We start from the raw sequence: 27,912 nt of genomic DNA, 5'->3' as shown, positions 1-27,912 counted from the left end.
TTGATGCCTTTTAGTGCTTCTGCTGTTTTCTGTTTCACCTCTTCCACACTGGCAAAACATTTCCCTTTGAGGACTCTTTTCATCCAGACAAACAACAAAAAATAGTCACTCAGGTGAGATTGAGTGAATAGGGAGGGTGGGGTAGGTGTGTTTGTACATCATCCATCATGAAATGGGCAAACATGTTGAAAAAGTCCCCCCCAAAATTCGCTGGAGCTGAACACAGCCTCTTACTACAATGCCAGCTGGTACACTGTATAGGTAGATGGGTTTGTAAAACACTCAGTGGGGGAGTCCTATAATACAAGGGCCCCACCCCTCATATACCTCACTTTTTATACTTAAAAGTCTTCACTGTCTTAGCAAAATCAGAAGTTAAAATACTGGGTCATTAAATTTTTAAAAATTCTTGATTTTTTAAAGATAAGTTTCTGCTGATATCCATTGTTGAAATTATACCATTTTGTTTTGTGTGTGATGCAATCCAAACATAAAGATATGAACTTTGGGATCCAGAATGACTGAAGACAAAAGGATCTTTAAGCTTTCACATTAAGCCCTGGCTGGTATGGCTCAGTGGACTGAATGCTGGCCTGTGATCCAAGAGGTCACTAGTTCGATTTCACGTCAGGGCATACACCCTGAATTGCGGGCCAGGTCCCTAGCTGGGAGTATGTGAGAGGCAACTGATCTATATATCTCTTGCACATATATGTTTCTCTCCCTTTCTTCCTTCCCTTCTCTCTCAAATACATACATACAAACATTAAAAAAATCTTTTAAACAAACAAAAAAGATTTACTTTAAGATCACACTGACACTTTATAGGAACTGAAGTAGGGAAAAAATAGAAGGCTGGCACTTATATTTTTCTTAGGGGGGAAAAAAAACAAAACAAACCGGCAATAGCTGCTAAACTTACAAGTGTCATCATATTTCACCTTCAGGAAGATTCTGCCATCATCTTCATTTTATATATGAGGAAATGGGCACAGAGAAGCTGAGTAATCTCTCGGTCACATAAGAAATAAGTAGGAGAGCTGGGATTCAAATAAAGGCAGTATGGCTCTAAGCACCGTGATAATAACCACACTGTACTATATACACTTTATTGATAAGAGAATAAGTTGCTTTCTTGAACAAACCCACTATTTAAATAGTATGTATATGGTTCAGCTGGAAAAATTACAGACCAATCACTATCTGCCTGGAACCTTTATTATTTCAAAAATAAGCATCCTATGTAACTTGTGGTCATTAGAATAGTTATTTCTGTATTACTGTAATAAATGCTTGTCAAAAACACCAATCATCTCAATTATCATATATACTTCATTCATTAAGAACTTTCAAAATAACTCTTTTCAAAAAAACTTACAAATGTCACAAGGGAGTTAAGTAATAGTTTATGTTGGAGAGAAGGCAAATTCTGCTAGGGGACATGCAAATGAAGTATTCTGCCCATTACATTTTTGACTAATATAGTCCATAAAGAAAGAGTATCTGTGCTTTCCTTTTTTTTTAGTGCTTAGTTCAAGAGGGAATGCATGAAATCAAGTCTTAAAGAGAAAAACTGCCTTCATATCTCAAGTGTAAGCCACAAACAGGCTTTCCTAATAGAAGCTTCAAAGCTTTAAGAGATGAGAAAAGCAAGCATGTATTCTATCAAACATTTCAATAAATATGCAAAAATTTCAGCAATTATCAACATATTCTTTGTATACTTTGAATATTTTATCCTGAGAAGGTATTCTATGGATATTTTGTTCTAGAACACACAAAAGTAAAACTTACACACACGTATTATATATCAGGAATTCTTCATATTAAAATTCTAAAGTGTCCTAATAATGTCAAACAATGGGGAGCCAAACATGACCACATATCTACACTTTTAAATGGGAACTAAAAAGGAACACCAGGAAAATGCATCACTCAGGTCCTTGTTTTATGCTCAACGTTTCTGATAAATTCAGCAGACAAATGTAAAAAGTGATTGCTTCTCACTGGCTCACCACCAATTACACAAGTCTTAAAGTCTAAGCATTCAAAGAAAGATTGCAGGTGACCATTTACTTCTCTCTGTCCTTGTACCAAACCTCTACACCACTCATGACTTTACTTGTTAATATCCTGAATTCCAAAATTTATGCAGGTAAACACAAATTTGCTAATTTTCACTTAAAAAATCAAAAGATGAAATAAATTCTCCCAACAGAAGCCTCAGTTTTTACTCATTAAAGTATTTCAGAATTACTCAAACATGAGAACTGACTGTGTGTGTGCTCATTTGGCAGAGAACTACGGAATTTATTCTGCAGAAGAAAAAGCAGACCTGACACATCACATTACTGGTTAATTTCAAACATGATGACAAGTTCTTATCTTCTAAACTTCAACAAAAGCTGCTTGAACAAACTATTAATGAATACCTGCCCCTATAAACAAGCAAGATGTCTAATGTACTAAAGAAGTCAGAAGTTGAGTCTCTTCACTTCTTTCTGTTGGTTCCAGTTGCTAGAATAGTGGCAACTCGCATAAATATATTTAATGTGTCCATGTAGATTCTCAGCATCCTAGGGGAAAAAATGCTGTTTAAATATGATGCAATTCTAGTAAAAATGATAAAAACTATTTCTTAATCTAGAAAAGAAGGAAAAGCAATACTGATTATTTGTCCCCAGTATACAGGATGGAAATTTCAAAAAAGATGCCAACTAAAGAAGTTCTAAGAAAACAGTCAAGATTTTCGTCTGGCAGTTTAAATGGTAAAGAACAGTTTAAAAGTCACTGTTCTATTCTCTAAAACCCTACTATTAGTATAGCATCCTGTGGGAAAAAAGTGGGTGCTAGACAACAAAGAATCAAAACAAAACCAAAGAAACACCTTTACAAAAACATGTTAGACATGAGTCTGACATTTTTAAATATAATACAGTCCCTTAACACCCCACCCTCATTCACCCAGTTCCAAACCTGTAAGCATTAGAGCAGCATTTTAAAAGCCATTACATTTTTAATTTAAAAAAATTACTTAAAAAAATGTGGTAATACCAGCCCTGGCTGGTGTAGCTCAGTGGATTGAGCGCGGGCCTGCAAACCACACGATTGCGGTTCGATTCCCAGTCAGGGCACATGCCTGGGTTGCAGGCCGGTTCCCTGCAGGCCAACTCCCAGCAGGGGACACACCAGAGGCAACCATACATTGATATTTCTCTCCCTCTCTCCTTCCCTTCCCCTCTAAAGATAAATAAATAAAATATTTTAAAAAATTAAAAAAAATAAAATAAAATAAAAAATGTGGTAATACCATGAAACTCAAAAGAAATTGTTTAAATAAACCACTACTTTGGTGGGGAGGCAAAGAAAAGAAAAAACATTATAACATATAATGTAAGTTAAATTTGATTATCCCCCAAATTTTCATATAAGGTGTTTCCAATTTTTAATAAAACAGGCTTTTCTATTAAACATTTCGAGTCACTTATGTACATTTTCCCATGAATACCTGACTACGAAATCTTTTCTTCAATTCTAAAGTCTATTAAATATAAAAATTAATTGATCTATAAGTGCACCATAAGGCTAATTGAAAATACTCTGAATTAGCCCTGGCTGGTGTGGCTCAGTGGAATGAGTGCTGACCTACAAACCAGAGGGTCACCAGTTCAATTCCCAATTAAGGCAAATGCCTGTGTTGTGGGCCAGGTCCCCAGTAGGGGGCATGTGAGAGGCAACTATACATTGATCTTTCCCTCTCTCTCAATCCCCCACCCTACCCCCCATCTAAAAATAAATAAAATTTCTTTAAAAAAATACTCTGAATTAACTAATTAAATACTACACTTAGTTACAATACAATCAAATTTCTATGGATACACAGCTTACCAGAGAGGGAAAATAGACCAAAGAGCAAAAGAAGTAGAATAATAATTGTTGAATTCGAAGATAATTTTAAGTCCTAATCCTTGGTCACCTGTAAATGTGACCTTATTTGGGAATAGGATCTTTGTAGATGTAATTAAGATGTGAGTCAAGGTAAACACTGTAGTGGCCTTTTAGTCTAATATGACACCTGTCCTCATAAGAACAGGCAGAGACAGGCACAGGGAGAATGCCACGTGAAGACGTCAGGATACGGGAGGATGGGGGCAAACAGGAAAAAACTGGGACAACTGTAATAGCATAAACAATAAAAAGTTTAAAAATAAAAAGGAATTTAAAAATTTAATTAAAAAAAGGGGGTAGAGATTGAAGTGCTGTATCTACAAGTCGAGGAATGCTGGCTGTAACAAGGTAATGAGAGAGGCATGGAAGCGATTCGCCCTTAAGAGTCCTTTGAAGGCACCAACCCTGATGACACCTTGATTTTAGATTTTGGCTTCAAAATTGTGAGAGAATTAGTTTTTGTTATTTTAATCCACCCAGTTTGTGTAATTGGTAACAGCAGCCCTAAGAAATAAATTTATGCAGTCATAAAACAAAACAGGACAAAAATGACATAAATGTCTCTATGTAATGAAGACATTAAAGACTACTTACGAATTGATGGGATCGTATTTTTGAACTCCATACACTGGTACTATTTCTGCACGCCTGACTACTTTCTGCGTATCATAAAGAAGAAACATGCTGAAAAGAGCCAATCCACCATAAATTGCCACTGAGTACAGAGTGGCACCAGCCACAGTGGTAGGTGGAAGAAACATAGATCCTGAAATCAAAACAGGAAAAAAAGTTCTTTTTTAAAAAAAGCACTTTTCTATAGCTGGGTTTTAATTAACCTTACTTAAAAATACTTATTTGGTACACTGCCAGACAACAACACATCTGGGTATAAGCGCGGTCTAGTTTTGTCTACATTCAGTTCAAAACCCATGACACTCATTCCTACAAGGGGTCACTTGCCCACATCACAAGGAATGCTTTTGCATCAGAGCAATCTTCATGTTCTCCAGGCCACCTTTGCCATTTTAGACGTATTTGGCAAAAACACTAGTAATGGTTTGTCATGATGTCAAATAAGAAAATTCAGTCTAATTAATTAGCATGTATCTTTTAAACAACTTTTTTAAATGACTAAATATATTCCGTCCAGTAGGATACTTGCGTACATAAGATAATTTGGGGACATGAGCAAAGAACCAGGTGTCAAAGCACAGTGGCTTACCCAGAGAGGACACAAAGACAAGGCCCAGGCCTACTCCCAGGGGTGCGCCCATGTTCAGAAACTTCTCACTCGGGGCACACATTGCCACAGTGGAGAGGCCTCCTACGATGCCTGCTGTGTACCATGCAGCTCTGATGAGAAGAGGCCCCCCTAATATCGTCAGAGGAGCTACCACAGCACCCATCACGCCTGGAGAAAGAGAAAGTGGTCACTTTTTACTAAACAATGACCTAAGGGAAAACTAATGCTTGTAACTAACACCCCATTTGAACATATTATACCTTACTGGTAAACAGCACAATCACAAAAAGCCTTCCTCCTTATTGAGGTGATAACTACCCCCCAAATTCTACAACCAAAACGTGGGGCTATCCAGATTCTAAAATCACAAGAGTATACACTATTCCAATCAGTCACAATCACAAGTACAAACATGAATCTAAATTTTTAGTAACTGTCAAATTCCATGTAGTTCATTATTTGGATCTGAACCTAACATTAGTCTTTATAACAACATTCATACATGTAAGAACTGAGATTGAAATAGCTTAAAATGAGCCCTGGCTGGTGTATAGCTTGGTAGATTGAACATGGGCCTGCGAACCAGAGGATCACGGTTCGATTCCCAGTCAGGGCACATGCCTGGGTTGTAGGCCAGTTCCCAGCAGGGAATGCATGAGAGGCAACCATACATTGATATTTCTCTCTTTCTCTCCTTCCTTTCCTCTCTAAAGATATATAAATAAAATATTTTTTTAAAAAGTTACACTTTTCTTAAACATCAAATGTGTATATTTTAATTCAAGGGATAAGGAACAGGCAAAGAGCTACCTTCATATTGAAATTTTAATACTAGTGTGTTTCTTTTGCAAGAATAATGTTTCTAAATGAAGTGGTAAGGTAATTAATTATGTTTCATGATGATGAATTAAAAAATATTTTTTTTGCTCTAGGAAAAATACTGGCTAAAAATTCCTCTGTAGGACATTTCTGTTAGGATTTCCATTAGTTTTGCATTTGGCAAAAAAAAAATTTTGAAACATTTAAAGAAGACTATTCAGAGAGTTTTCAATGACACTTTAAAAAATTTTTTTTATTGTTGTTCAAGTACAGTGTCTCCATTTTTCCCCCTACCACTTCCCCCACCCCAGCCATCCCCACCTACTACCCTCATCAATCCCACCCCTCTTTGTCAGTGACACTTTCTGATAAAAATCTTAAGTGGTAATAATATGTTTGCTGCTTAAGGACAAATCAATTATAAAACTAACAAGGATACCTCATTATTATTGTGAATGAAAACTGGCATTTAGCAAATTGGTACAGCCACTATATAAAAAACAAGTATGGAGGTTCTTTTGAAAAATTATAGCTAGCAATCCACATCTGAGTTTGTATAAAATAATTAAAATCAAGATATCATAGGAACAGCTGTACTTTAGCTGACATCTGAAAAAACCTTAAGTGTGTATCAATGGATAAAGATGTGGTTTATATCTATAGTGGAATATTATTCAGTCATAAAAATGAAATCTTGCCATTTTTGAAAACATAGATGGACCTTGAAGGCATCATCCTAAGTGAAACAAGTAGACAGAGACAGACAAACATATAATCTCACTTATATGTGGAATCTAAAAACTCAAATGGAGAGAAATAGAGTACAGTGGTTGTTATCAGGAGTTGGGAGGGAGATGGGGGAAATAGGGAGACAATGGTCATAGAGTATAAAGAGCAAGCATTGTGCTCTCATCTAATGTAGAGCACAATGACATTAAAATAAAAAACAAATACAGACCAGCCTTAAATTTTCCCTGGCAGACAAAACCAGTTTAGTCATACAAATAAAGCTCAATTTAGCTTATTCTGCAAGACTAACTTGACCTGGGTCATTTCTTGCTTATGCCTCTGGAAATTGTAAGCAGTATTTGAACTGTTTACCAAGACTGAAATGAGGTAACCACAGAAAATTCTATTATAACTAATCATTGTGTTAAGAACAAATAGCCACTGCTTTCTTATAATGTAAGTTGCTTTATAATAATATACCTGAGCCTCATTCCATATTTTTGGTTAAGTGTTCCTGGTTTTCAGACTATCATTTTGGTATGTGTACAATAAAACTTTTACTAATTACTACTTCAGTAATTCACTGGTTTTACTTCTGTTATTTCTGAATTTTTGACAGTGATTTTAGCTAATGACAGTGTAACTCATTTGAATGTTGTGAGGAAAGTAGATCTTAAATATTCTCACCATAAAAAAAGAAATGGTAGGTATGAAATGGAAGTGCTACAGTGGTAATAATTTTGCAATATATAAATGTATCAACTCAACATGTTGTATACCTTAAACTTATACAATATCATGAGTCAATTATATCTCAATAAAACTGGGGGTACAACACAATTAAAACAGTTTTTCAAGAGCATTTCAGTAATTCCCGCAAAGTATCACTTGATCCTGATTGTGACCACAGCCATGCTAGACATCTGGATAAAAAATAAAAATGGAATGTATTTGGGTGTTAATATTGGGTCAAAAGCCAGCTTTAATATCATTTTGATGCTGTACTTATCCTTGAATTACTCCAAACCACCTTGGGTCCCATCTCAATCATGCCAGTGAATAAAACGGAGTGCAGGACTTGAAGAAATAAGGTTGGGGTGTAAATTCTGACTTTGGTGCTCCCTGGTGGTGGGTGACCTCACCCAGCCTCAGTTTCCTCAATTAGGAAATACGAACATGCTAATATCTGAACAGCTTCCTAAGATGTTTACGAAGAATAAAGCAAATTCTGAACAACAATTGAGAAAGAAAAAACTGGCCTTCATACTGTGCAGGAATGGGTTAACAAAACAGGCCTAAGTCTCTGTTTAGAAAGGCCCGACTGCCAGATTAGTCCTTTATTCTTTTGAGAAACTGGCACTAAAACCATTACCTAACTGATAGGGTTAGACTATCTGTGCAAAGACTGTGAGCTATTCTGAAGACCTGCCTTCCCTCTGGGAATCTAGTTTTTGAGAGCTGCTAGAATAATGTCTACATAATCAGCTTTCAACAAAATCTTTGGACACTGAGTCTCCACTGGGCTTCCCTGGGCTGAGAAATCACACATACTGAACTTTTTGCATTCTCAGTGTGTCCCCTGAGGAATGACAGCACTGAAAGACTGCGTATTTCTCCACACTCCAGAATCTGCCTGTACTTTCCGACTTGAGAACACTTTCATTGCTTTCAGAGAGAGAGGAAGAACAGGAGGGAGAGGGGAGGAAAGGAGGGAGGGGGAGAGAAAGAGAAAAAAGAGAGAAAAATATCAGTTGGTTACCTTCTGCATGCATCCAACCAGGGACTGAACCCACATGTGCCCTGACTGGGAATCGAACCCATAACCTTTTGGTGTATGGGACGAAAGCTCCAAGCAACTGAGCCATGCTGGCCATGGCTCTACCTCTTATTTTCTCCCCTTGCTGATCCAGTTGTGCATCCTTTCATTGTAATAAACCCTATCTCAATATAAATCAATCAATGAATAAATTGGTTGTCTTGGGGACCCCACCCCTGCAACACACATAATACCCTGGCTCAAGTAATTTATGTGCTACAATGATATCATATTGAAAGGGGTTTTCTAAGCAAATCAGGTAAAAATGCTTCTTTAGGTATTTTAACTCAATTCAACAAGTGACTATCTACTACTAATCAGAGATAAAGACACAACATGTTTTCTCAAGTAACTTAAAGTGTCTAAAAGGGGAAGCAGGTGCAGAACTCGGCTCATGGGCCAAGATACCATAATCCAGAGATTTAGAAACATAAATGTAAATGTTAAAACTCGGATGGTGAGGATGTTGGTGTTTCAATGAAAGGATGCTTTCTTAGCAAATGCATATGCTATTTGTATTTTGAGTAATTTTTTTCTTAAAAAGAGTTACTAGATAAGGGATCATCTCCCTCCAAACCAGAAGTGTTTTGTCCTATAAAGTTTCAGGGAGAATATCTGTGGTTGAATAATCTCATACCAAATGAAAAAGACCTGAAAATCAAAGGTTGGGAAGCTGTCTCATATTTACCAAAATAAGAATAGCACATGAATAATATAAATGACACATTTCACATCAGAAATTTGTTATTGAGTGCCAAAAACCTAATTTCCATTTACTAACACATTAAAACATTTCAGAGTCTGTCTCCCTGGAAGTTTAAGGGAAATGCTTATGAAATGTCTTATTTTGTGGTAAAGAACACATACCTATAAGAAGCATTCTTCCTTCTGGGTCTGCCTGGTTCTTTATTCAATCCAGAGATAGAATATCCCAGGATACTTGAGGTAGAAAACTTATCTAAATTTTCAAATAATCTGTCATATAACACTTAAGAGAAAATTCACAACTTATACCTAAAAGGGTGTTTGAACGGGGTCCTGTAACAGCAGGGTTGAACGGTCTGCCCCACCCAATGTAACCTCATACCAAGAATTATCTTAATACTGACTCAGCTAAATGCATCACACAAAAATGTGCATTTCCAAAATCTTTTGGAACTGCTTTCTTTCTCCAAATGCTCCACTGCAAAAACCTCCTCTCCTATTCTTTCACATGCCTTACCTCCTTCTTTTCACCATTTATTTTTCTAAACGTAAACTAAACAATTCTCAAGTGATGTGTATCAGATCTGAAATCCTCTTGGTATCAGACAAAATACATAAAAGGAAATCGCTGCATGTACTAGATTGTCCAAGGAGGCCGGTGTAATACTGGGGATGTCCATGTATGTAACCAGTAGTAAGTGCAGAAAATTATAAGCATTTTCTAAATATGGGGGTTAATTAAATTATGTACCTAGCATTTATGGTTGTGAAGAGCAACCAAAAAGGTAGTAGTCAAGATTTACTTAGTAACATGTGAAAATCAGAACATACCAGAATGTAGTAACCAAGCAAGATGCTTTGGGCCTGGGCTCTGGTCATATGGTATTGATTGTACCAGCATTCCAGCTCCAATCATGGCTGCAAAGGTTGCACCAATTGTCTGAAAGACATATACTGCTGAGAAAAATCGGTCCTTATACAACAACAAAGTAGAAACCCTCACACTCTAATTTGGGTTAGTCCCTCAAATAAACCATGTTTATAAAGATGAAGGCTAAATGGAATCCTGTATTTTTCTAGCACATTAAAGGCCTTTATTTCAGTTTGGCCAAGTCAGCAAGAGTGCACCTACTGCCATACAGTGAAGTTTTTCAGAGAGCTTGAAGTGAATGAGTTAAGTTTTTACTAATAACACCATCTTTTAAAAACTTTATTCTTTATACACAGTAGTTTAAAAGTATTAGCCATGATACACCAATCAGAATACAAAGCACACTGCCTTGAACTCTGTATTTGCTAAAAAAAAAAAAAAAGCATGAAAAATAGAAGCAGCACATGGAAAAGATGAGCAATAAGACTATGTTTCTTTTTTAATAAATGCTTTTTTAAAAGATTTTATTTATTTACCTTTAGAGGGGAAAGGAAGGAAAGAAGGAGAGAAATATCAATGTATGGTTGCCTTTCGTGAGTCCCCTGCTGGGAACTGGCCTGCAACTCAGGCATGTGCCCTGACTGGGAATCGAACCGCGATCATCTGGTTCGCAGGTCAGCGCTCAATCCACTGAGTTACACCAGCCAGGGCTATAAGACTATGTTTCTATCCTCCCAGTTTTCTGGCTAACTTGGTCCCCTTCCCTTTTCTTTGCCTAGACTTCCAGTGTTACATATTTAAAGATTCCTTGTATATATAACAAGGAAGAAATGTAAATAATGGAAGAAAGATGATTAATAAATCTTCAAGACATTTAAAGGAGTAACTGCATACTTGACACCTTTGGACAGAATCGGGTAGCGGGTATTTTGTTTGGCCAAATTCTCAAAAAATTCAATGTAAATGCTCTTAGCTGAGAGGGCTTTTTCTCTAGATGCCAATAATCCCGTGGGACATACCAGGCCTGCCTCACTCATCTGCATTATCTGTCTGACATATAGGCATCTGCATGTGCAACCTCTAATGTAATAAAACTGGAGAAACAGTTACTAAAAACCACTTCATACATTTCTATGCAAAGCATTTTCAGGATATTTTTTACAATTATATTTTTTATTTAAGGTCCTCCATAATTCAGTTCTATTTTTGCCTTTTAGCTTTCCTTACTCTACATTACAGCTGCACTGAACTAGCATGGCTGCAAACATGCCTCAGGTTCATTGTGCCTGAGAATAAATCCTTCCTTCCTATTTGTTTGACCTATTCAAGGGACACCTCCTTGCCCTGGCTGGTGTGGCTCAGTGGATTGAGTGATGGACCAAGAAACCAGAGGGTTGCCAGTTCAAGCCCTGGTCAGGGCACATGCCTGAGTTGTAGGCCAGGTCCCCAGTAGGGGGCATGCGAGAGGCAACCCACATTGATGTTTCTCTCCCTTTGTCCCGCCTTCCCCCTCTGTATAAAAAAAAGAGGGTTACCTCATTGTGTGAGAAGTTTTTATGGTTGGTCTCCTGACTGCCATGATGTGTCAGATGCCTCTCCTCCAAAAACACTTAGTACAAACTCTGATACATCTGTGAATATGTCTCCCACCCTCCTGCTTTGTAGCTTGCCACAAAGCTACATCTTCATTTCTGTAGAATCTGGCTTTCCAATCTATTTTATTTAATTAGTGAATAAATGCCACGTGAGAGTGATGTTATGTCCACATAGAGCTGACAATTTGGCCTGTGAACAAAACTTCTTGGGGTGAATTGGTTTTCCATGGGAAATCTCTAAGTAGTACATAAACTCTCCCATCTTCCCTTCCCCTCTAGTCTCTAGTTCATATCGTCATCGTTCCTCTCGTATCTTGCAAAGGCTCAGCTAACGCACCTGCTTGTCTCTCAAATACCCATTGGACTTTTGCTGTGCCAATACCTGCAAAGGCCCCTCACAGCTCAGGCACTCTCATCTTGGCCCTTTCTAATTGCCTTCTTCATACTCTAGCCCTCAAATGCTCAAATGGAGTTAGAAAGTCACTTTTTAGGACTACCTCCTTTGCTCAAGCTGTTTTGCAAACTTGGACTACCCCGTCCTCTCCTAAAACAGAAAATGCTAGGTCTCAAAGGCCCTGATGAGATAAAATTGTCTTTCAAGGAACCCCCTTACTAGTCCAAGACAAAAACAGTCTTTCAACTGACTTTAAACTTTCTACTTCTTATTGTATATCCTTTACCACTTACTCTAGTTCATCTCTTTAGCCAGAAAGTAGAGAAATAGGCATCATATTTGTAATAAGTTTTGAAATCTAGTAAAATGACAAATGCACAAGAAACAGTCATTCAACACACCTCACCTAGGGTCAAGAAAATTCAGAACAGTTGTAGCACTGTAGTACTCTACTTGTAACCTTACAGAATGCTTTCGTTGGAGTCTGCCTTACTTTTAGCAAAGAGCTATAAAATACATAAAATAGAGGCTGTTTGGTATCTACAGCTAGATAAATAGCACGTTCCTGTAAGTTTGGCCTCCAACCCCTTTGTCGCTACAAAATACATATTCAACAAAGAATAACAGCTGATATACCTCACAATGTACTTCCTACTTTGTCTCAGCTGCACTAATAATTCATTTATTATTTGAACAAAAAACTGTTCAATTTAGTAAGACATTCTTTCCATTTAACACCCGGCCCCCAATATTTCTTTTGTCTAATATTTTGCTATGCAATAGAAAAGGTAAACAAAAACAAGATGACTTACCACCCAAGAGCCTCTCATCATGAAGTTCATGAGAACAGGAGTTCTGCTCACTGCCAGGGCAGACAAAGCTGTTAAACCAATACTTCCTGCTAAGTACATATAGGTGGAATGAATTCTATCCTTCACATACTGGGGCCAGATTCTGTAAAGAAAACACAATATGGTTAATTTATAAGATTCTGGATGAAAACTTCTGTTGACTCAGATTAGCTGGGAGGCCTTGGGAAATATCCCCTTACTGCTCTAAATCTTATTTACCTCATTTATCATGGAAATGATGCATACATTAACGTTATCATAAACAGTAAAAGACAGAAGACACATAAGCACTTGGCTCATGTACAAAGTAACATATATTCTCCCTATTTAAATACAAATAAACTTTAAAAAAGATTATTTAGGTTTGATTAACTGTATGTCAAAACAAAAGATTCTATCTTTACTCATGTATATTCTACATAGTTGGAAGACTAGACATTCAGCATCCCAAAAGTAGTAAAAGATAAGGATGATCAGAAAATTGGAGCCTTTAATGTTGGGGACCGCCACCTCTGGTTCTTGCAGCTATGACCCTCAAGCAGCATGGCCTGAGTGGAAGCGCAGCGCCAGAAGCTGAATGGGACTGGAAGTGGCAGTAGGTTCCCAGGGAAAGGCATCCCAAAACATGAACCCTTGTATGAGGCAAACAAACCTATTCATCAACTTAGGAAATTGAATTCTGCTTATTGAAGCACTTAGCTGGCCTTTACATATATAGTTTATGTTTAACTCACATCCTGCTTAGTAGTTATACATCACTTTGTTAGTTCTAAAAGATACTGTCTCTTCCTATAAGAAAGTTGTGCAAATATTTATGTGTCAACTGACACTTATTGTTCTGTTTTCACAAACTATGTATGCTCTTGTACTGAAAACAGCTTTTCCCAAGCTTAGGGGATGATTTATGATGAATAAGAATCACAAGGTACATGGGGAAAAAGCAAATAAAAGCCCTGTGGGAAGACTGGTCAGGAGCACTCTCTCTGTACAGGGTTGCTCCCCATTTTTCTCTCCAGGAAAAACAGTTCTTGTTGTGCCTGGATAGTCTTTCATCTGCATTGCAGGAGACTAGCTGGACCAGAGTCCTGATGTCTAAGGCTAGAACTGTTAGGGAACCGTTTACTTACACAGCCTTTTCGATTGCTCCAATCTCATTTGACATTCCCAAGCCATAGTAGCACAATGCTCCAAGACCAACAGCAGCCCCTCCAGCAATAAACCATCTTCCCATCTGATCAACTGTAGAACACAGGAAGAATGCAGGTTAACACTGTCACGTTTTGACCCAATTAAAATGCTGGTGGTAAGCCCTTCCCAATATTTAAGTGAGGGAAATCAAACTAGATACCATACTTCTTTGTAACAGCCATAATGAGTATGTATGGGGATATAGAAACAGCCTGAAAATTATTACCCATCAAGAGACCAGTTAAAAAAAAGAACATTGCTGAAACATAGGTATAATAATTGGTAGAAAAATAATCACCCTTGATTAACCTTTAGTTTTACTCCAACAAAACTGAGGGTGGTGTATCTGTTGACGTGGGGAGACTTCTGTGATATGTTATTTTACCGGTAAGAGTCTGGGATATATTCTCATAACACTTAGAAAGTAAAGATGAGAAAGAAATATTAAATGTTATATCACATTTGAAGTGCAATTAGCAAAGATGGTGTTTCATATAGAATATAGAAATAAATAAAGAACCAAAGAAAAAAGGAATCAATGTTTAAGCAGCTCAACTAAGGGAGAGGGTGCTCTTATTTTAGTACTGAGAAAGAAACAATTAATTTATCAAGTCTAACTGGATGAAGATATTTATAAAGATCACCTTACTCCCTTTATACTAAATGTGTTCACTAGAAATGTTACTATTCTGTGCCAAGAGGAGTCATATAACTTGGTTTCTAGAGCCACCTTAGTGATCATAAAAACCTTGAGGAATACCAATTAGGGATCTCTCCCACTATAATATATTAACATTTTGCAAGATGAAGGAACAGTAGTGTTCTTTGACTGGCTTTGGGTAGATTAACAATCTAGCTCTGAACTTGCAAAGCTGAAATCCAAACTGTGAAACAAATGGGTCTGCTTCCTGAGAGGCCTTATCGGGGCAGCTAGTAAAGAGGACTCTTCCTGAACAGCTAGGCTTTCATTAATACAGGTGTTTTGACATTATTCTTGACCTGAAATATATTCAAATATATGCTTGAATAACGAGTCTATGCAACTTCAAATTAACTTCCTTAACTGACTATACATATATAAATAATGGTGAAAGTAAAATTTTCCCTGGAAGAATTGTAACTGGGAACCACTAAATCTAGTGTTAAGTATCATTTTTTTCTGGGTCATCAGATTCCTGAAAATAATTGCCCTTCTTCCCAGAAAATGTACATAACATAAATTTGCACATATTTCAAGGAAGCTGTTTATGGACTTAATTTAAAAACTAAAAACTGACACCTACTTTTAAGTATTTTTTCCACTGATGGTTCCATTGCTGCTTCCTTGAGTTCTTGGCCAGTTCTACCACGTCGGATCCCAATTCTTGTCTTGCTGGCATATTCCTGATATACGTGAAAACAAAGACATACACCATCCATAATAAAACAGAATGTTAACAACAAAATGAAAACTTTTGTTACACTAGAAAACTATATAAAGTAATATGATACTTTATACACATGTAATTCTACAATGAAAGTATGTTAACCAATCTAAAAAACTATATGGAGCCCTGGCTGGTGTGGCTCAGTAGACTGAGCGTGAGCTGTGAAGCAAAGGGTCACCGGTTTGATTCCCAGTCGGGGCACATGCCTGGGTTGCGGGCCAGGTCCCCAGTAGGGGACACACAACAGACAACTGCACATTGATGTTTTTCTCCATTTTCCCCTTCCTTCTCTTCTCTAAAAATAAATAAATAAAATCTTTAAAAAATTAAAAATCCGAACAAACCTGTATGGAGACCCCATTTGTGCTCTATTTTCAAGGTGATTAATTCATTATAACTTAACTTCTTAGTTTAAGTTTCAGAATTGTTTATTTCACAAACTACAGATTTTCTTTGTATCTGTTATATTTAAACACTATTTAAAAACATGCATTCAACATTAGCTACATTGTTTTTCATCTGGGAAATGGGCTCAGGAAAGGTTCTTTCTTTAACACAAAGCCAAAGGAAGGAATGACTACTACCTATATTTTAGCTCCTTCTCAACAGTAAAACAGTTAAGAGGAAAAACTGTGTTGCTCCTATATTTTGTATATTTCCTTATCCACCTCACATGTCAAAACTTGTGTTTCTGCTTTGAATGTTAGAAGAAGAGATATCTATCATCAAAGAAAATGGATTTCTCTCTAACCTGACAGATTTCATTATTTCCTAAACAAGAGGTGAAATAACATTTAGCAATGTCTATTGGCCAGCTGGTAATAATCCTAGGTTCTTAAGCTTTTGATTATAGGCTCCATGAATCTATTATACCCTAGCTCTCAATCCCTCACAAACTACTCTAAATGAGAAACTGTAAGAGCTGTAATGAAAGGAAAAATTATAGTTACTTTTCTCTTTCACATGAGATAAAGATGAAACAGAATGACACCAAACTGGTGGGAGGAAAGCATTTTGGGGTCATTATCAGGGCTAATTGTTCCAGTAAATGACTAATGGTAGAGTAGGGAACTTGATACTATTTCCCTCCCCGCCCCCCAATGGTCTTAGGGGCATAAAGAGAGAGACAACAATATAAAAACATTCAGATTATTTTTACCCTGCTGGGTGTTAAAAGCCATTGATTATTCCTGATGGAATTCCTCACAACTGGAGAGGCCTTGGTGAAAGCTGGGTGGAAAATCCGGGAAGGTAGTGCCTGGAGACACACAAGTCTTGCGGCCAGCATGGTGGTGAACCAGGTTTACCAAAGCAGATCTAAAATGCTAGTTAGACACAAAGACAAAAAAATAACCCATGAATCAACTGAGGAAATGACATGAGGGGGCCTGAGATAAGGAGCCAACCATCCCTCAGCAGAAAAGATGGAATAAAGTGACCTTTTAAAACTTTAATGATAAACCTTCCACATGTCTGTTGTTAAATTCAAGAAATCCATCCCACAAAACCCAGTTGGAGATGAATCAACCAATTAGGTTTGAACCCCAGTTTACACAGTAACAAAACATACAACTATGTAGGTTATGTGGCTAATACAGAGTGAATGTCTTCAGGGAATTTACATGTAAATTCCATGTAAAAGCAGTGTAACTGCTTTTATAAGTGTGATTTTGAGTTAAGAATTACACCAACATTCAATTTAAAAGACTCTACGGAGACTTGACTTGGGGTGATGAACACACAATCCAACATACAAATGATGTATTATAGAGCTGTACACCTGAAACCTATATAATTTTGTTAACCAATGGCATCTCAATAAAATCAATTAGATTTGTAAAAAAAAAAACACCTCTGTAGTATAACTTTTGAGCTGAGGAAAAACGTCGTCCAAGAAAAGAAATGACTAACTCTTCAAGGTCATACTGCATTGCAAAGGTTAAAAGACATCAGTGAAAACCAAATAAATTTCTGGCAAACATGCCAAAAATTACTTCCCTTCAAATTTTGATATAAAATATACCAAACTATTGAAACCATTTGGGGTGCATTTTAAAACGTAGATTCTGGAGTCTAACTCTGGTCCTAATGATTCAATCTCTTGGATGGGATCGAAGGAATACATATTTTAGCTGGCACCCCCAAAGCTAAGAGTCCCTGCTTAAAAGTAACTACCTCAATGCACTTCCATGTCTGCCCCAGGATCTACGTACACCAGGTACAACATTGGGCATCTGTCCTTTGGGGAGACCAAGTTCTTCAAGGTCTTTCGTGCTATTGCATCATCTCCGTCTACAACTGTGGTGTATCTCCCTCAGTCCTCGGCACACCTACTGGGAACAGGCCCAGCTCAGAGTGGCTTCGGTGACGCGTAACAGAACAGGGTGGGAATCTTGCTTCTGCTGTGTTTGACCTCTGAGACTCAGGTTCCCCAGGTATAAAACAGATACATGCCCTGTACGCTTCTGTGAGCATTAGCGAGCTCAGGCGCCTGGTCCTCGAGGAAGTTGACCCAGCTCACTAGACTCTTCTAGAGAAACCGGCAACAAGCCACCAGCCTCCCAAAGTCAACGCACCCCCTTATCTCCCGGGCCGGGGCTGTGCGGCCCAGCAGCGGGGATGATTCAGCTCCTCGCTGGCAAGGGAGAGAACAGCAGCGTGGGCCCAGCCCCCGCTTGCCTACTCCGGACCCCGCAGCCTCCGTCCCCATTCACAGGGTCACTCGCAGGACGATCCTAACGCGCCACCAGGCTGTGACGCACCCAGCAGCGACACTGTCTCCAGCCCTCCCCAGGCGCACCCAGCGAGCTCCCGAGGTCCTGACTGAGAACACGGCGATCTTCCGTGCGTGTCGGGTCGGAAGAGCTGTACCTCGATCCCCGGTCACCTCAACCGCACGGTCCCCGTCCCGGGACAGCAAAACTCCGGCGCGCACACCTAGGCCGTCTTTCCGCCTCTTTACGGTCTGCGTGCGCACCGTTCGCCGGCTCTCTGCGCGACGCAATATCCGGAAGAGCGGACAACGCGACGAACAGCCAATCACGAGCAGATCTCGGACAGTAGGAAGGAGGGGTTCCGGACTGGAGGCGCAGGACGCGCGAAGGTTAATGGGATCGCACTTTGGGTGCGGTCAGGGGGGGTATTTGGGCTGTCTTCGCTCTTGGTAATAGGGCTCATTGTCTTTATCTTAACATATTTCACTTGCAACAGTTACAAAAATTACTCAAAACTTGAAAGACAGTGGTGTGAGACAGTGCCGGCCTGATCTGTAAAATGAGAAGTCATTTCTCTGTTCTTTGAGGTTATTTTTGTTTTCTTTCACACTTAACTCATTAAATATTTACTGAGGCTATAACAGTGAAATGCTTACATTCTCTGATGGCCTTCGGGCTAATAGCTGCTACAATAATGCCAATTTAATTAGAAGAATTCTGCTTGAGGTTTGAGCAGCCCTTTGTCAATTGAGAGGAACGGAAATTTGCACAAAGTCCTGAGTGTTTTTCAAAGATTTAGGGGAGTCTCCAGAACCTGACCCAGATCATCAGGAGACAATCAACCGACCAGGAGCAAAGGGAATTTTTTTTGTTGTGTTTTGTTTTCATTTTTGTAACACAAAGAAGGGGAGAAGAGGCAAAGGAGCAGGGCCCAATCATATCCCTCCAACAGCTTTTGAGGCAACACGTCTGTCTGGATTTGTTTTGAAAATACAGTTTCAAAGACGTGTTTCAGGAAATGCCTGGACTATCAATCTCAGGGCAAAGACCTTAAAATGAAAACCTGTTTGCTACCCAGGTATCCAACAATAGATACAAACAAACCTGTTTAGAGAATGACCTCAGTAATGCAAGGGCTAGGGCTCTAAAAATGCATTAACACAGAGAACCTTTCAGGAAATCAAGTTGTCTGCGACTTCACAAAATCAAAATCACCAAATAACATTTCCAACTGTAGAAGTGCTGGCTGGAAAAAAAAGAACTTTACATAAAGAGGAGGTTCACAAAATGCATGGCTGGGCATCCTTGCAACACCTGCCTCTTATTTCTGTTTCAAACAGATTTCATGGATTGGAGCTCAAGTTTCTGGGGTACAGAGGGCCTGCTCCATGTGGGCCCCGCCTGCCTGCTGGGCTTCTTTTCTGGCTGACCTCTGCTGGTGCCTGGAATCCAGCCTTGGCCCTGGCCCCCAAAGGGCCCTTGTCACTCAGCCAGCACCCCAGATACCTCCGCCTTTCNAATCAAAATCACCAAATAACATTTCCAACTGTAGAAGTGCTGGCTGGAAAAAAAAGAACTTTACATAAAGAGGAGGTTCACAAAATGCATGGCTGGGCATCCTTGCAGCACCTGCCCCTTATTTCTGTTCCAAACAGATTTCATGGATTGGAGCTCAAGTTTCTGGGGTACAGAGGGCCTGCTCCATGTGTGCCCCGCCTGCCTGCTGGGCTTCTTTTCTGGCTGATCTCTGCTGGTGCCTGGAATCCAGCCTTGGCCCTGGCCCCCAAAGGGCCCTTGTCACTCAGCCAGCACCCCAGATACCTCCGCCTTTCTGCTGCTTCTGCTGCAGTAAGTCACTGTGGCCAAACACTTGGCCAGCACTTCTTCCTTAACCATGTCGATGATCTCCTTTGGACTGTGCAGGTACTTGGTGCCTCTGCCACAGATGTAGCCCTTGGGTATCCACCAATTGTCCCTGTCCCTGTCCCGTGCACATAGCTTCACGCACGTTGATTGATGTTCATCCAGTTGTCACAGCTTACCAGATGCCCATTGTACCTCTCCTTATGTTTAAGGCCCATCTACATGGGGTGATTCCGAGATGTCTTTGGCAGTGACAACTGGAGCATGGTGTTAGCAGGGAACTGGCCTACTGGACACTTGCACCTCCATTGCTCATGCCAGGAGCAAAGGGATTTGGATTAAAAAACTCTGTGCTCTTGTTTGGTTCCATTTTGACACCTAGCTGTCTAGCTGTCTACTGCCTAGACAAACCTCTTGCCTTACCTCCTCCCTTCCCTTGACAATAAAAGATGCCTGAATCTTACTCTCTTAAGGTGGATTAGTGGGAGCTATAAGACACTCTCATCTTTTACAACTAGGCCTTCTTGATCGATAAACATTTTCTTACTTGAAATGTTACCAATAAGGGGACTTGGCCCTGAGCAGTTTTACCTAGGGTTGGCCAGTTGTGTATAGGTTCTTGACTTTGTGCAGGAAAGACTTTACAACATGAGTCCAGATGATTTGGACACTTATTGAAATGGGAACAGAGAAACAAAGAAGGGCGTAGGATACTAGGTAAGAAAATGAATTTAGGCACTGGCTGGTGTGGCTCAGTGGATTGAGCACTGGCCTGCACACCAAAGGGTCACTGGTTTGATTCCCAGTCAGGGCACATGTCTGGGTTGTGAGCTGGTTCCCCTGTGCAGGTCACCAGGGCACGCAAGAGGCAACCACACATTGATGTTTCTTTCCCTCTCTTTCTCCCTCCCTTCCTTTCTCTCTAAAAATAAATAAATAAACTCTATTAAAAAATAAAATGAGCTTGGGCTGGGCTGTTTTGAAAAAAGGGGGTCTTGGGGACAGGTTCAGGGGGTTAGCCTGGGATGAGCTACTGCCACCCATTGCTCCATGGTTGCAAGCATTGTGGGATCCCTTAAAAAAAGATTCATGTTTGTGGGGAAAGAAGAGGAAGAGGGGGGAAGGGAAAGGCATGGGAATGCTACTGGAAGGATGGCACATATGGCGGGGACCTTCATTTTGAGAGTTTTTAAAGGCTGGGAGTTTTTCTAGGGGAAGTTTTAAGAGAGGATCTCAGTAGATGTGCCAAAATGAGATTTATTCCTTCAATTTGTCTTTGGGTATAGTAGGCAAATGCCACTAATTGGGTTTTTGCTATCTATCTCCCTGAGCAGGGTGATTTAATCTATTTACCCTCTAGTTGGCGAGAAGTACAAATTGTTTACTCTTAAGTGTTCTTGGTGTATGGAAGATAGGATTTACTAGATGGCTGCAAATTGCTTGGCATCTAGATTCACTATATGGCTGCAAACTGGTTATTTAAGTATCTGCTTCAGTTTTCCTATTCTGCTTGTTCTGGCTTACTAGCCTGTTTCACAAACTCTGATGTGTTGAATATTGTCTTTTTTTTGAAGCATCAGGCACATGAACCTTGCACCTGTAACAAGGCTCACTGTATACCAAGCACTGCCCTAGGAATATAGAATAGTACCCAATTATTCACAGTTTTATTTTCCACAGTTTTATTTACTTGTGGTCACCCTCCAGTCTAAAAATATTAAATAGAAAATTCCAGAAATAATCAGTAGGTTTCGAATCTCACACCATTCTGAGTAGCGTGAAGAAATCTTGCATAGTCCTGCTCTGTCCTGTCCAAGACATGAATAATCCCTTTAATCCAGTGTTGGGAACTACTCTGCCTGGTTTCAGGACTTGTAACTGCCTCCCATGGCTAAGGTTGAGTGAGTGACCTCCGGAATGTGAGCCACTAAGGAAACAAAGCTTGTCTTTGGTAGCAAACACTGCCTCTGCTTCCTCCCCTTACCCTCATTGCATGATCGGGTACCAGTCTATGACAGGTACGACCCCTCAGAAGGGGGCAACCTAAGCCACACATGATCACTTGGGAAGCCATCATGGAAGGACTTGGGGGGCTGCAGCAAAGAGGGAGTGATGGATCCTCACCCCCCACCCCAGCTTTTCTGACATAGCCCAGTCCCCATGTCCTCTGGAAGAAGCACTTCCTGGCTATAATCCACTTAAGCCTGAAAACCTGTGATGGGGAAGGTGGTGCAGGCCTTTGCCAGCTAGAGCGGGATCCAAGGTAATCTGGCATAAGAAAGAATTCCTAACAATCCTGTGAAAACTGCTTTGCTAAGAATGCTTTTAGTTAAATGATAAAGGTATGTGCAGAAAATGAGTTTGTTTCCCCAAAGTTCTGTAGCCTTTTAGCTGACAGGCCCTGACTTAGAAGAAGCCCCAATGGTTCTTTGTATACTATCTACTGTTTACTGCCTGACAATGATTAATAAGTTGTATCCAAACTCCTGTGCAAAAAAACACAATAAAAGCCTGTCTAGGCAAGGGTCAGTTCACTCTCCTCTTGAGAGGGTTGCCAGGCTGCTCTGAGGTGCTCTCCGCTTGAGGGAGTAGCTGTGCCATCCTTTTTCCTCCACAGCACTTGGTAGTCCGTGTGAATTTGTCTCATGTCTCATCCATGACACCGCGGGCACTGTAAGCCAGTGCACGCGTCAATTCAGCATATTTGTTGCACCTTGTTACCAACCCATTCTACTCAAGGATCCAAACCAAGGTCCTTCTTCCCAGTGCCGTTTGTGCCAATAGAACAAGACAGTTCAGTAAAGCAGAGCAGAAACTCTATTCCTTGATCAAAGAATGAACTCATATTCTAACAGCACCTTCTCCCTGACTGGGAAAGAGCCCTCTAGATTTATAGGCTGTGGTGTGGAGTGATTAAATTATTTTAGGCATGTGCATTATGTTGCACTCAACCCTTTTGCACATGGTCTTTTTTGCACTCAATGCTTCATCACCATCTTGGGTTTTGCATTTGGCACTTCAGTCTTTGTTCTCAGGAATTCTTTCCAGTTTCCGTAATCAAGTCCAGTTCATGACAGCTTAGGTTTTGAGAAACATTAGGGTCTTTCGGATGATAACCCAGTGACATTCATGCTGTGCTGGTGTTCAGATTGCTCATCAGATATTTTGAGAGAAAGAGGGAGACCATATTCACATAACTTTTACTACAGTATATTGTTATAATTGTTCTATTTTACTAATTATTGTTGTTAACCTCTTGCCTAATTTATAAATAAAACTTTATCATTTCTATGTATGTATAGAAAAAAGATTGTGTATTGAAGGTTCAGTATTATCAGGCATACACTGGGGTCTTGCAATACATTTTCAGAGGATAAAAGGGAACTACTGTAAAGGAATGACCAAAACGTGTGTAATACCGTTGTCTTGACAAAACAAGGTCCTTAACCTTTCTTTTTGTTGGAGACAAAATACTTGGCAGTGATAGGTGCTATAAAAAAATAACAAAGCTGTGTTAAGCCCTAGAAAGTTTCTATTTTAGGTAAGGTGATTAACAACAGGTAAAATTCACAAATTTTATGTATAAGCTATTGTTAATTGTGATTTATGATAATCCTTTAAACATGTAAATCTTAACAAAGGTTTGCATTTTATGTGGGTAATAAAACAGTATGGCAACACACATTATTTATTTACTCTGAAAATGGCAGGAAAACACTGTAGAAAAATTTGTTAGGTAAGAGAGTGAACAGATCCAGTACGATCAATTTATCTTACTTAACATCTTAACACCCAATTTGGTTAGCTAGTAAGTAGGTGTGAGAGAAGATAATAAGAAGCTAGGGAAATTCCTGGGCAAGTGGAATGGGGAAACTGAGACAAGAAAATGAAACAAGGCCAAACAGTTTGAGCAACTTACAGCCAGCTAGAGAATCACAAGACCTTATCTCCCCTAACCAAGGGTACTTGAGAGCAAATGGTTTATACCTCTCCTCCTTAACCAGAGAAGAGGTAGCCTCCCTGGCCATACACCACAGGTGTCCAGGGAAGAGATGAATGCTAATGCAAACGGAGGGATAGCACCAGAACAAAGGGAGTGAGCTTGGAAAGAGGCTGCACAACTCTCCTTTCAGCTCTCCTTCCCTTTACTCCCAAGAGAAACAGCACATCTGCACTTCCCTTAGAAATTTCCCCCTCCCAAATTCCCATCTTTTCCCTGTATAAATGTATTTATTTTCTTAAAAACAATTTTACTTATTTTTAGAGATAGGAGAAGGGAGGGAGAAAGGGAGAGAAACATTGCTGTGCAAGAAATACATCAGTCTGTTGCCTCTCGCATGCCCCCAACCGAGGACCCGGCAAGCAACCCAGACATGTGCCCTGACTGGGAATCAACCAACGACCTTTTGGTTTGCAGACTGGCACTCAATCCACTGAGCCCCATCAGCCAGGGCATAAACTTGTTTCTTAAAGCTCAAGGGAACGTGGTTGTTAGAGTTTGTACCTGACACCTTCTCAGGTGGCTGGCCTCTGATATAAATAAAAGCACAGTTACAATCCAATCTCTATCTCTGCTTTTTGGGTGAGCAGTGACAGGAAGCATGAGCCCCTGACATGACTGCCCTCCAGTTTCAATTTCTGGTGACTCCACTGGGATGGCTTTTAGAATCTCTGGTCAGGGGGAGTCCCAGAGGCTGTTTGAACAGAGAAGCCCTGACCTTGAGCTAAGATCTTTAGCAGCTGCCTGGCAATTATGTCAAGGAAGATCTGTGGTCTTAGAAACCCTGGCACTTCCTGTCACCTTGATAGGGGCCTCAAGAGTTGAAAAATTTTAATTTAAAGTAAATAGTTATAAGCCTAGTAGGTAATGCATATGTTAAAGCTATTGTTTCAGGAACTGCAGATATGGCCCATCCTGACTCCCTGGAGAGAGAGCCCTCCTCCTGGGACACCACTAATGACCACCGCCTGGGGAACAAGTAGAGACATCTAGGCCATTGTGTTCTAGGGAGAGACAACAACCTTTCCCAGAATTGCTAGCCACCCAGGATGAGAATGCTGCAGTTTTTTAATCTAATTTTCCCTGAATCTCAAAGCCCCTCACCGCACTTTTTGTATTCACTGTTGTAAAAAGGCTGGCTTGGGAGAAAATGTGAGATGGTCCACGAGGCTGTGAACCTGCTGTCTTCTCAGATTGCTGGCCATCTGAAGAAAGATTTATTAAAGATTCAATCCCTGTCCCTGCTTATTGGGCTTGGTAGGTGACACGCAGCATGAAAGCCGACTTTTCAGATTTCAGCCTCACCTTTCAGTAAGAGATTGGATTTATCCTCAGAAAGCTCATCTGGTTTCTGGACTTTAGCTATCTGTCCAGCAGTCTGCAGACTAAATCTGGAATAAGTCAATGTTGCTTTGGGCTTTCTGTAACAAATATCTGTAACAAACTGGTAACCAGTTTTTCCATGGAGTCAACAGACTCCAAACTGGGTAAGTCCCTGGTGTGTGTGACCAGGAACTCTTGCCCCACCACCTGGATTCTTTGAAACACCTGGGATTTTCTAAGAATAAATAGGTGCCACTTGGTCATAGGCATGGCTCAGGAACAAGAAAAATCCTAGTTCCTCAGTGTGGGATTTGGTTGGAATCCTCTTTTGACTTTGGAATGTGGACTTCGGGTATTGTTTGCTTTTTCTTGTGCATATTGCTTTTTAATTGTCTGTTAGTTTTGTTTCTCTGTTCCTCCCTGGGTGTAAGTGAATTTCTGTTTGATAGCGCTCCTCTGTTTCTCTCATCTGTCTAGAATGAGATGTAGTGTGAGGTAATGTTACAGGGTGCAGCCAAGAGGGGTCCAGAATCTCTCAAAAAGAGATTTGGGACGGGGTCCAGAACTCAGGGTGTCTAGGAAATATTGGAGAGACATAATAGATGTCCTTCCCCCTTCCCCCACAGGTGTGAGTTGGGGGAAGGGACACACGAAGCAGGAACATGCAGGGCTGTTTTGTACAGCCACAGCCTTGCAACTAATCCATGGCCTTGTCATTTAACATATCTATAGCCTTTGGCATGTTGCTTAGATATGTTAAATAGCTGTGACCCTGCTTGGAGCCAGGCTGACGAAAGTTACTCCCCCGAAAGATGTAACTGGGGGCGGGGGAAGGTCCCTCGAGTTACAGTGCCTGCGTGGGAGCTTGGAGAAGATTGGCTCCATGACATGAGGCCATACCTGCCCAGACTCATGATGACAGCCTAGTAAACTTGGAATAATACAGGAATACTGGCAGGTGTAACTGATTGAAGGAGGAGTTGGACATGGGGGTACAGAGGAATATTGGCATGGGGATTTAAACCCAGACACGGTAGCCATTGGGGAGAGTGCCACACAGCTTTGCCAGATTGAGAACCCCCTCTAGGCTTTGCCAGGGAAGAGAGAGAGGCTTTGCCAGTATGGGGACCCCCGCAGCTTTAGAAAAGAATCAGCATGTGGCTTTAGCAGAAAATCACCACTTGGCTTTGGCAGAGTGGTGACCCCACCCTCTCCGCAGCTTTGCTGAGAGAAGTTCCATGTGGTTTTGGCCAGAGTGCAGACCCCTGCAGCTTTGGTAGAAGAGGAACACATGGCTTTGGGGTGCTTGCTTTGGCCACATGGCCTGGGAAGCAAGAGAGACTGCCTGGAAAATGGGGACAAAGAACTCTTGCCAATAGACCATGAGAAGATGCCACATGGCTTTGGATTCATTAGAGATCCTGCCTGGACAGTGACACAGCTGATGGTGCCAGTGGCCTGGAAACATGGACATGTGCTTCTTTTCCTGAGTTATGGTACCCCGAATTAGGGTGGGGGGGGAAGGAAGCACTGTGGGTGTCTGTGGGTATCCTAAAGGACTTTATATTTTAATGAAGGCATTAGGTCACTACTTTAAATTTGTATAGCAATAAATAAACATTTCCTTTCCTTTTCACAAATCTCTAGCATTGAGAGATGTCTTTCCTATAGGGTGGCAAACATAATGAACCTTGGCCCCTGTTGTTCTGTAACAGTAAGATTCTAAGCCTAGTCCCAGTCCCTCCTTTTAGAGGAGTAGTTGTTTATCTGAACTTTGTCTTTTGTTTAGATTTTTTGTTTGTTTGTTTCTGTTTTGTAAAGGAGTAGCTTGGTCTCTGTCTCATTAGAATCCATTAGGATGCATTTTAGCTGACTGGTCATCTTAGAGCCCTAGGTCAATGACTAATGACAATTGTTGTGCCAAAGATCTGGTAAATAGAACAAGATTCTCTCTCTCCCTCTTTATTGTTGTTCTATTACCGTTGTCCCAATTTTCCCCCATTGCACTCCCCTGCCTGACACACCCCTCTCCCTCTCACAGTCAATCCCCACCCTGTTGTCTGTGCCCATGGGTCATTTATACCTTTCAGTTGATTACACCGTCCCCTTCCCCCTTCCCTCTGGTCAATGTCAGCCTTTCCCTTGTTTCCATGCTTCTAGGAGGGAGAAAGAGGGAGAGAAACATCAGTGTGTAGTTGTCACTCATGTGCCCCCTACAGGGGACCTGGCCGGCAACCCAGGCATGTGCCTTGACTGGGATTCGAACCAGCAACTCTTTGTTCTGCAGACCAGCACTCAATCCATTGAGCCACACGAGGGCTATGTTCCTCTTACAGGTGAGATCATATGGTATTTGTCTTTTACCACCTACCTGGCATATTTCACTTAGCATAATACTCTCCAGTACTTGCCATACTGTTGTGAAA

The 27,912-nt window shown here is 40.3% G+C and overlaps 1 protein-coding gene across 6 annotated transcripts; it reads right to left on the bottom strand.

Annotated features, from left to right (window-relative positions):
* Positions 1-1,196: 1,196 nt before the first annotated feature.
* Positions 1,197-18,570, bottom strand: GHITM (growth hormone inducible transmembrane protein). Of its 6 annotated transcripts, none has more exons than XM_037049354.1 (9): positions 18,549-18,570; positions 16,746-16,911; positions 15,443-15,542; positions 14,099-14,210; positions 12,933-13,074; positions 10,092-10,200; positions 5,171-5,359; positions 4,543-4,714; positions 1,197-2,576 (listed from the first exon to the last, which is right to left on the bottom strand). In XM_037049354.1, exons 2-9 carry the CDS (start codon positions 16,872-16,874, stop codon positions 2,492-2,494), a joined length of 1,038 nt encoding a protein of 345 aa, XP_036905249.1. In that variant the 5' UTR covers positions 16,875-16,911; positions 18,549-18,570; the 3' UTR covers positions 1,197-2,491. The 6 variants fall into 6 exon arrangements, with proteins under 6 accessions (XP_036905249.1, XP_036905243.1, XP_036905246.1 ...); XM_037049348.1 differs by lacking the exon at positions 18,549-18,570 and adding an exon at positions 18,458-18,545; XM_037049351.1 differs by lacking the exon at positions 18,549-18,570 and adding an exon at positions 18,387-18,474.
* Between the last annotated feature and the right edge of the window lie 9,342 nt (positions 18,571-27,912).

The sequence above is a fragment of the Sturnira hondurensis genome, unplaced genomic scaffold, assembly GCF_014824575.4.
Source record: "Sturnira hondurensis isolate 20B ecotype Veracruz unplaced genomic scaffold, ASM1482457v3 Scaffold0006496, whole genome shotgun sequence".
Taxonomy (NCBI): Eukaryota; Metazoa; Chordata; class Mammalia; order Chiroptera; family Phyllostomidae; genus Sturnira; species Sturnira hondurensis.
This window is presented reverse-complemented; position numbering and strand designations above follow the sequence as displayed.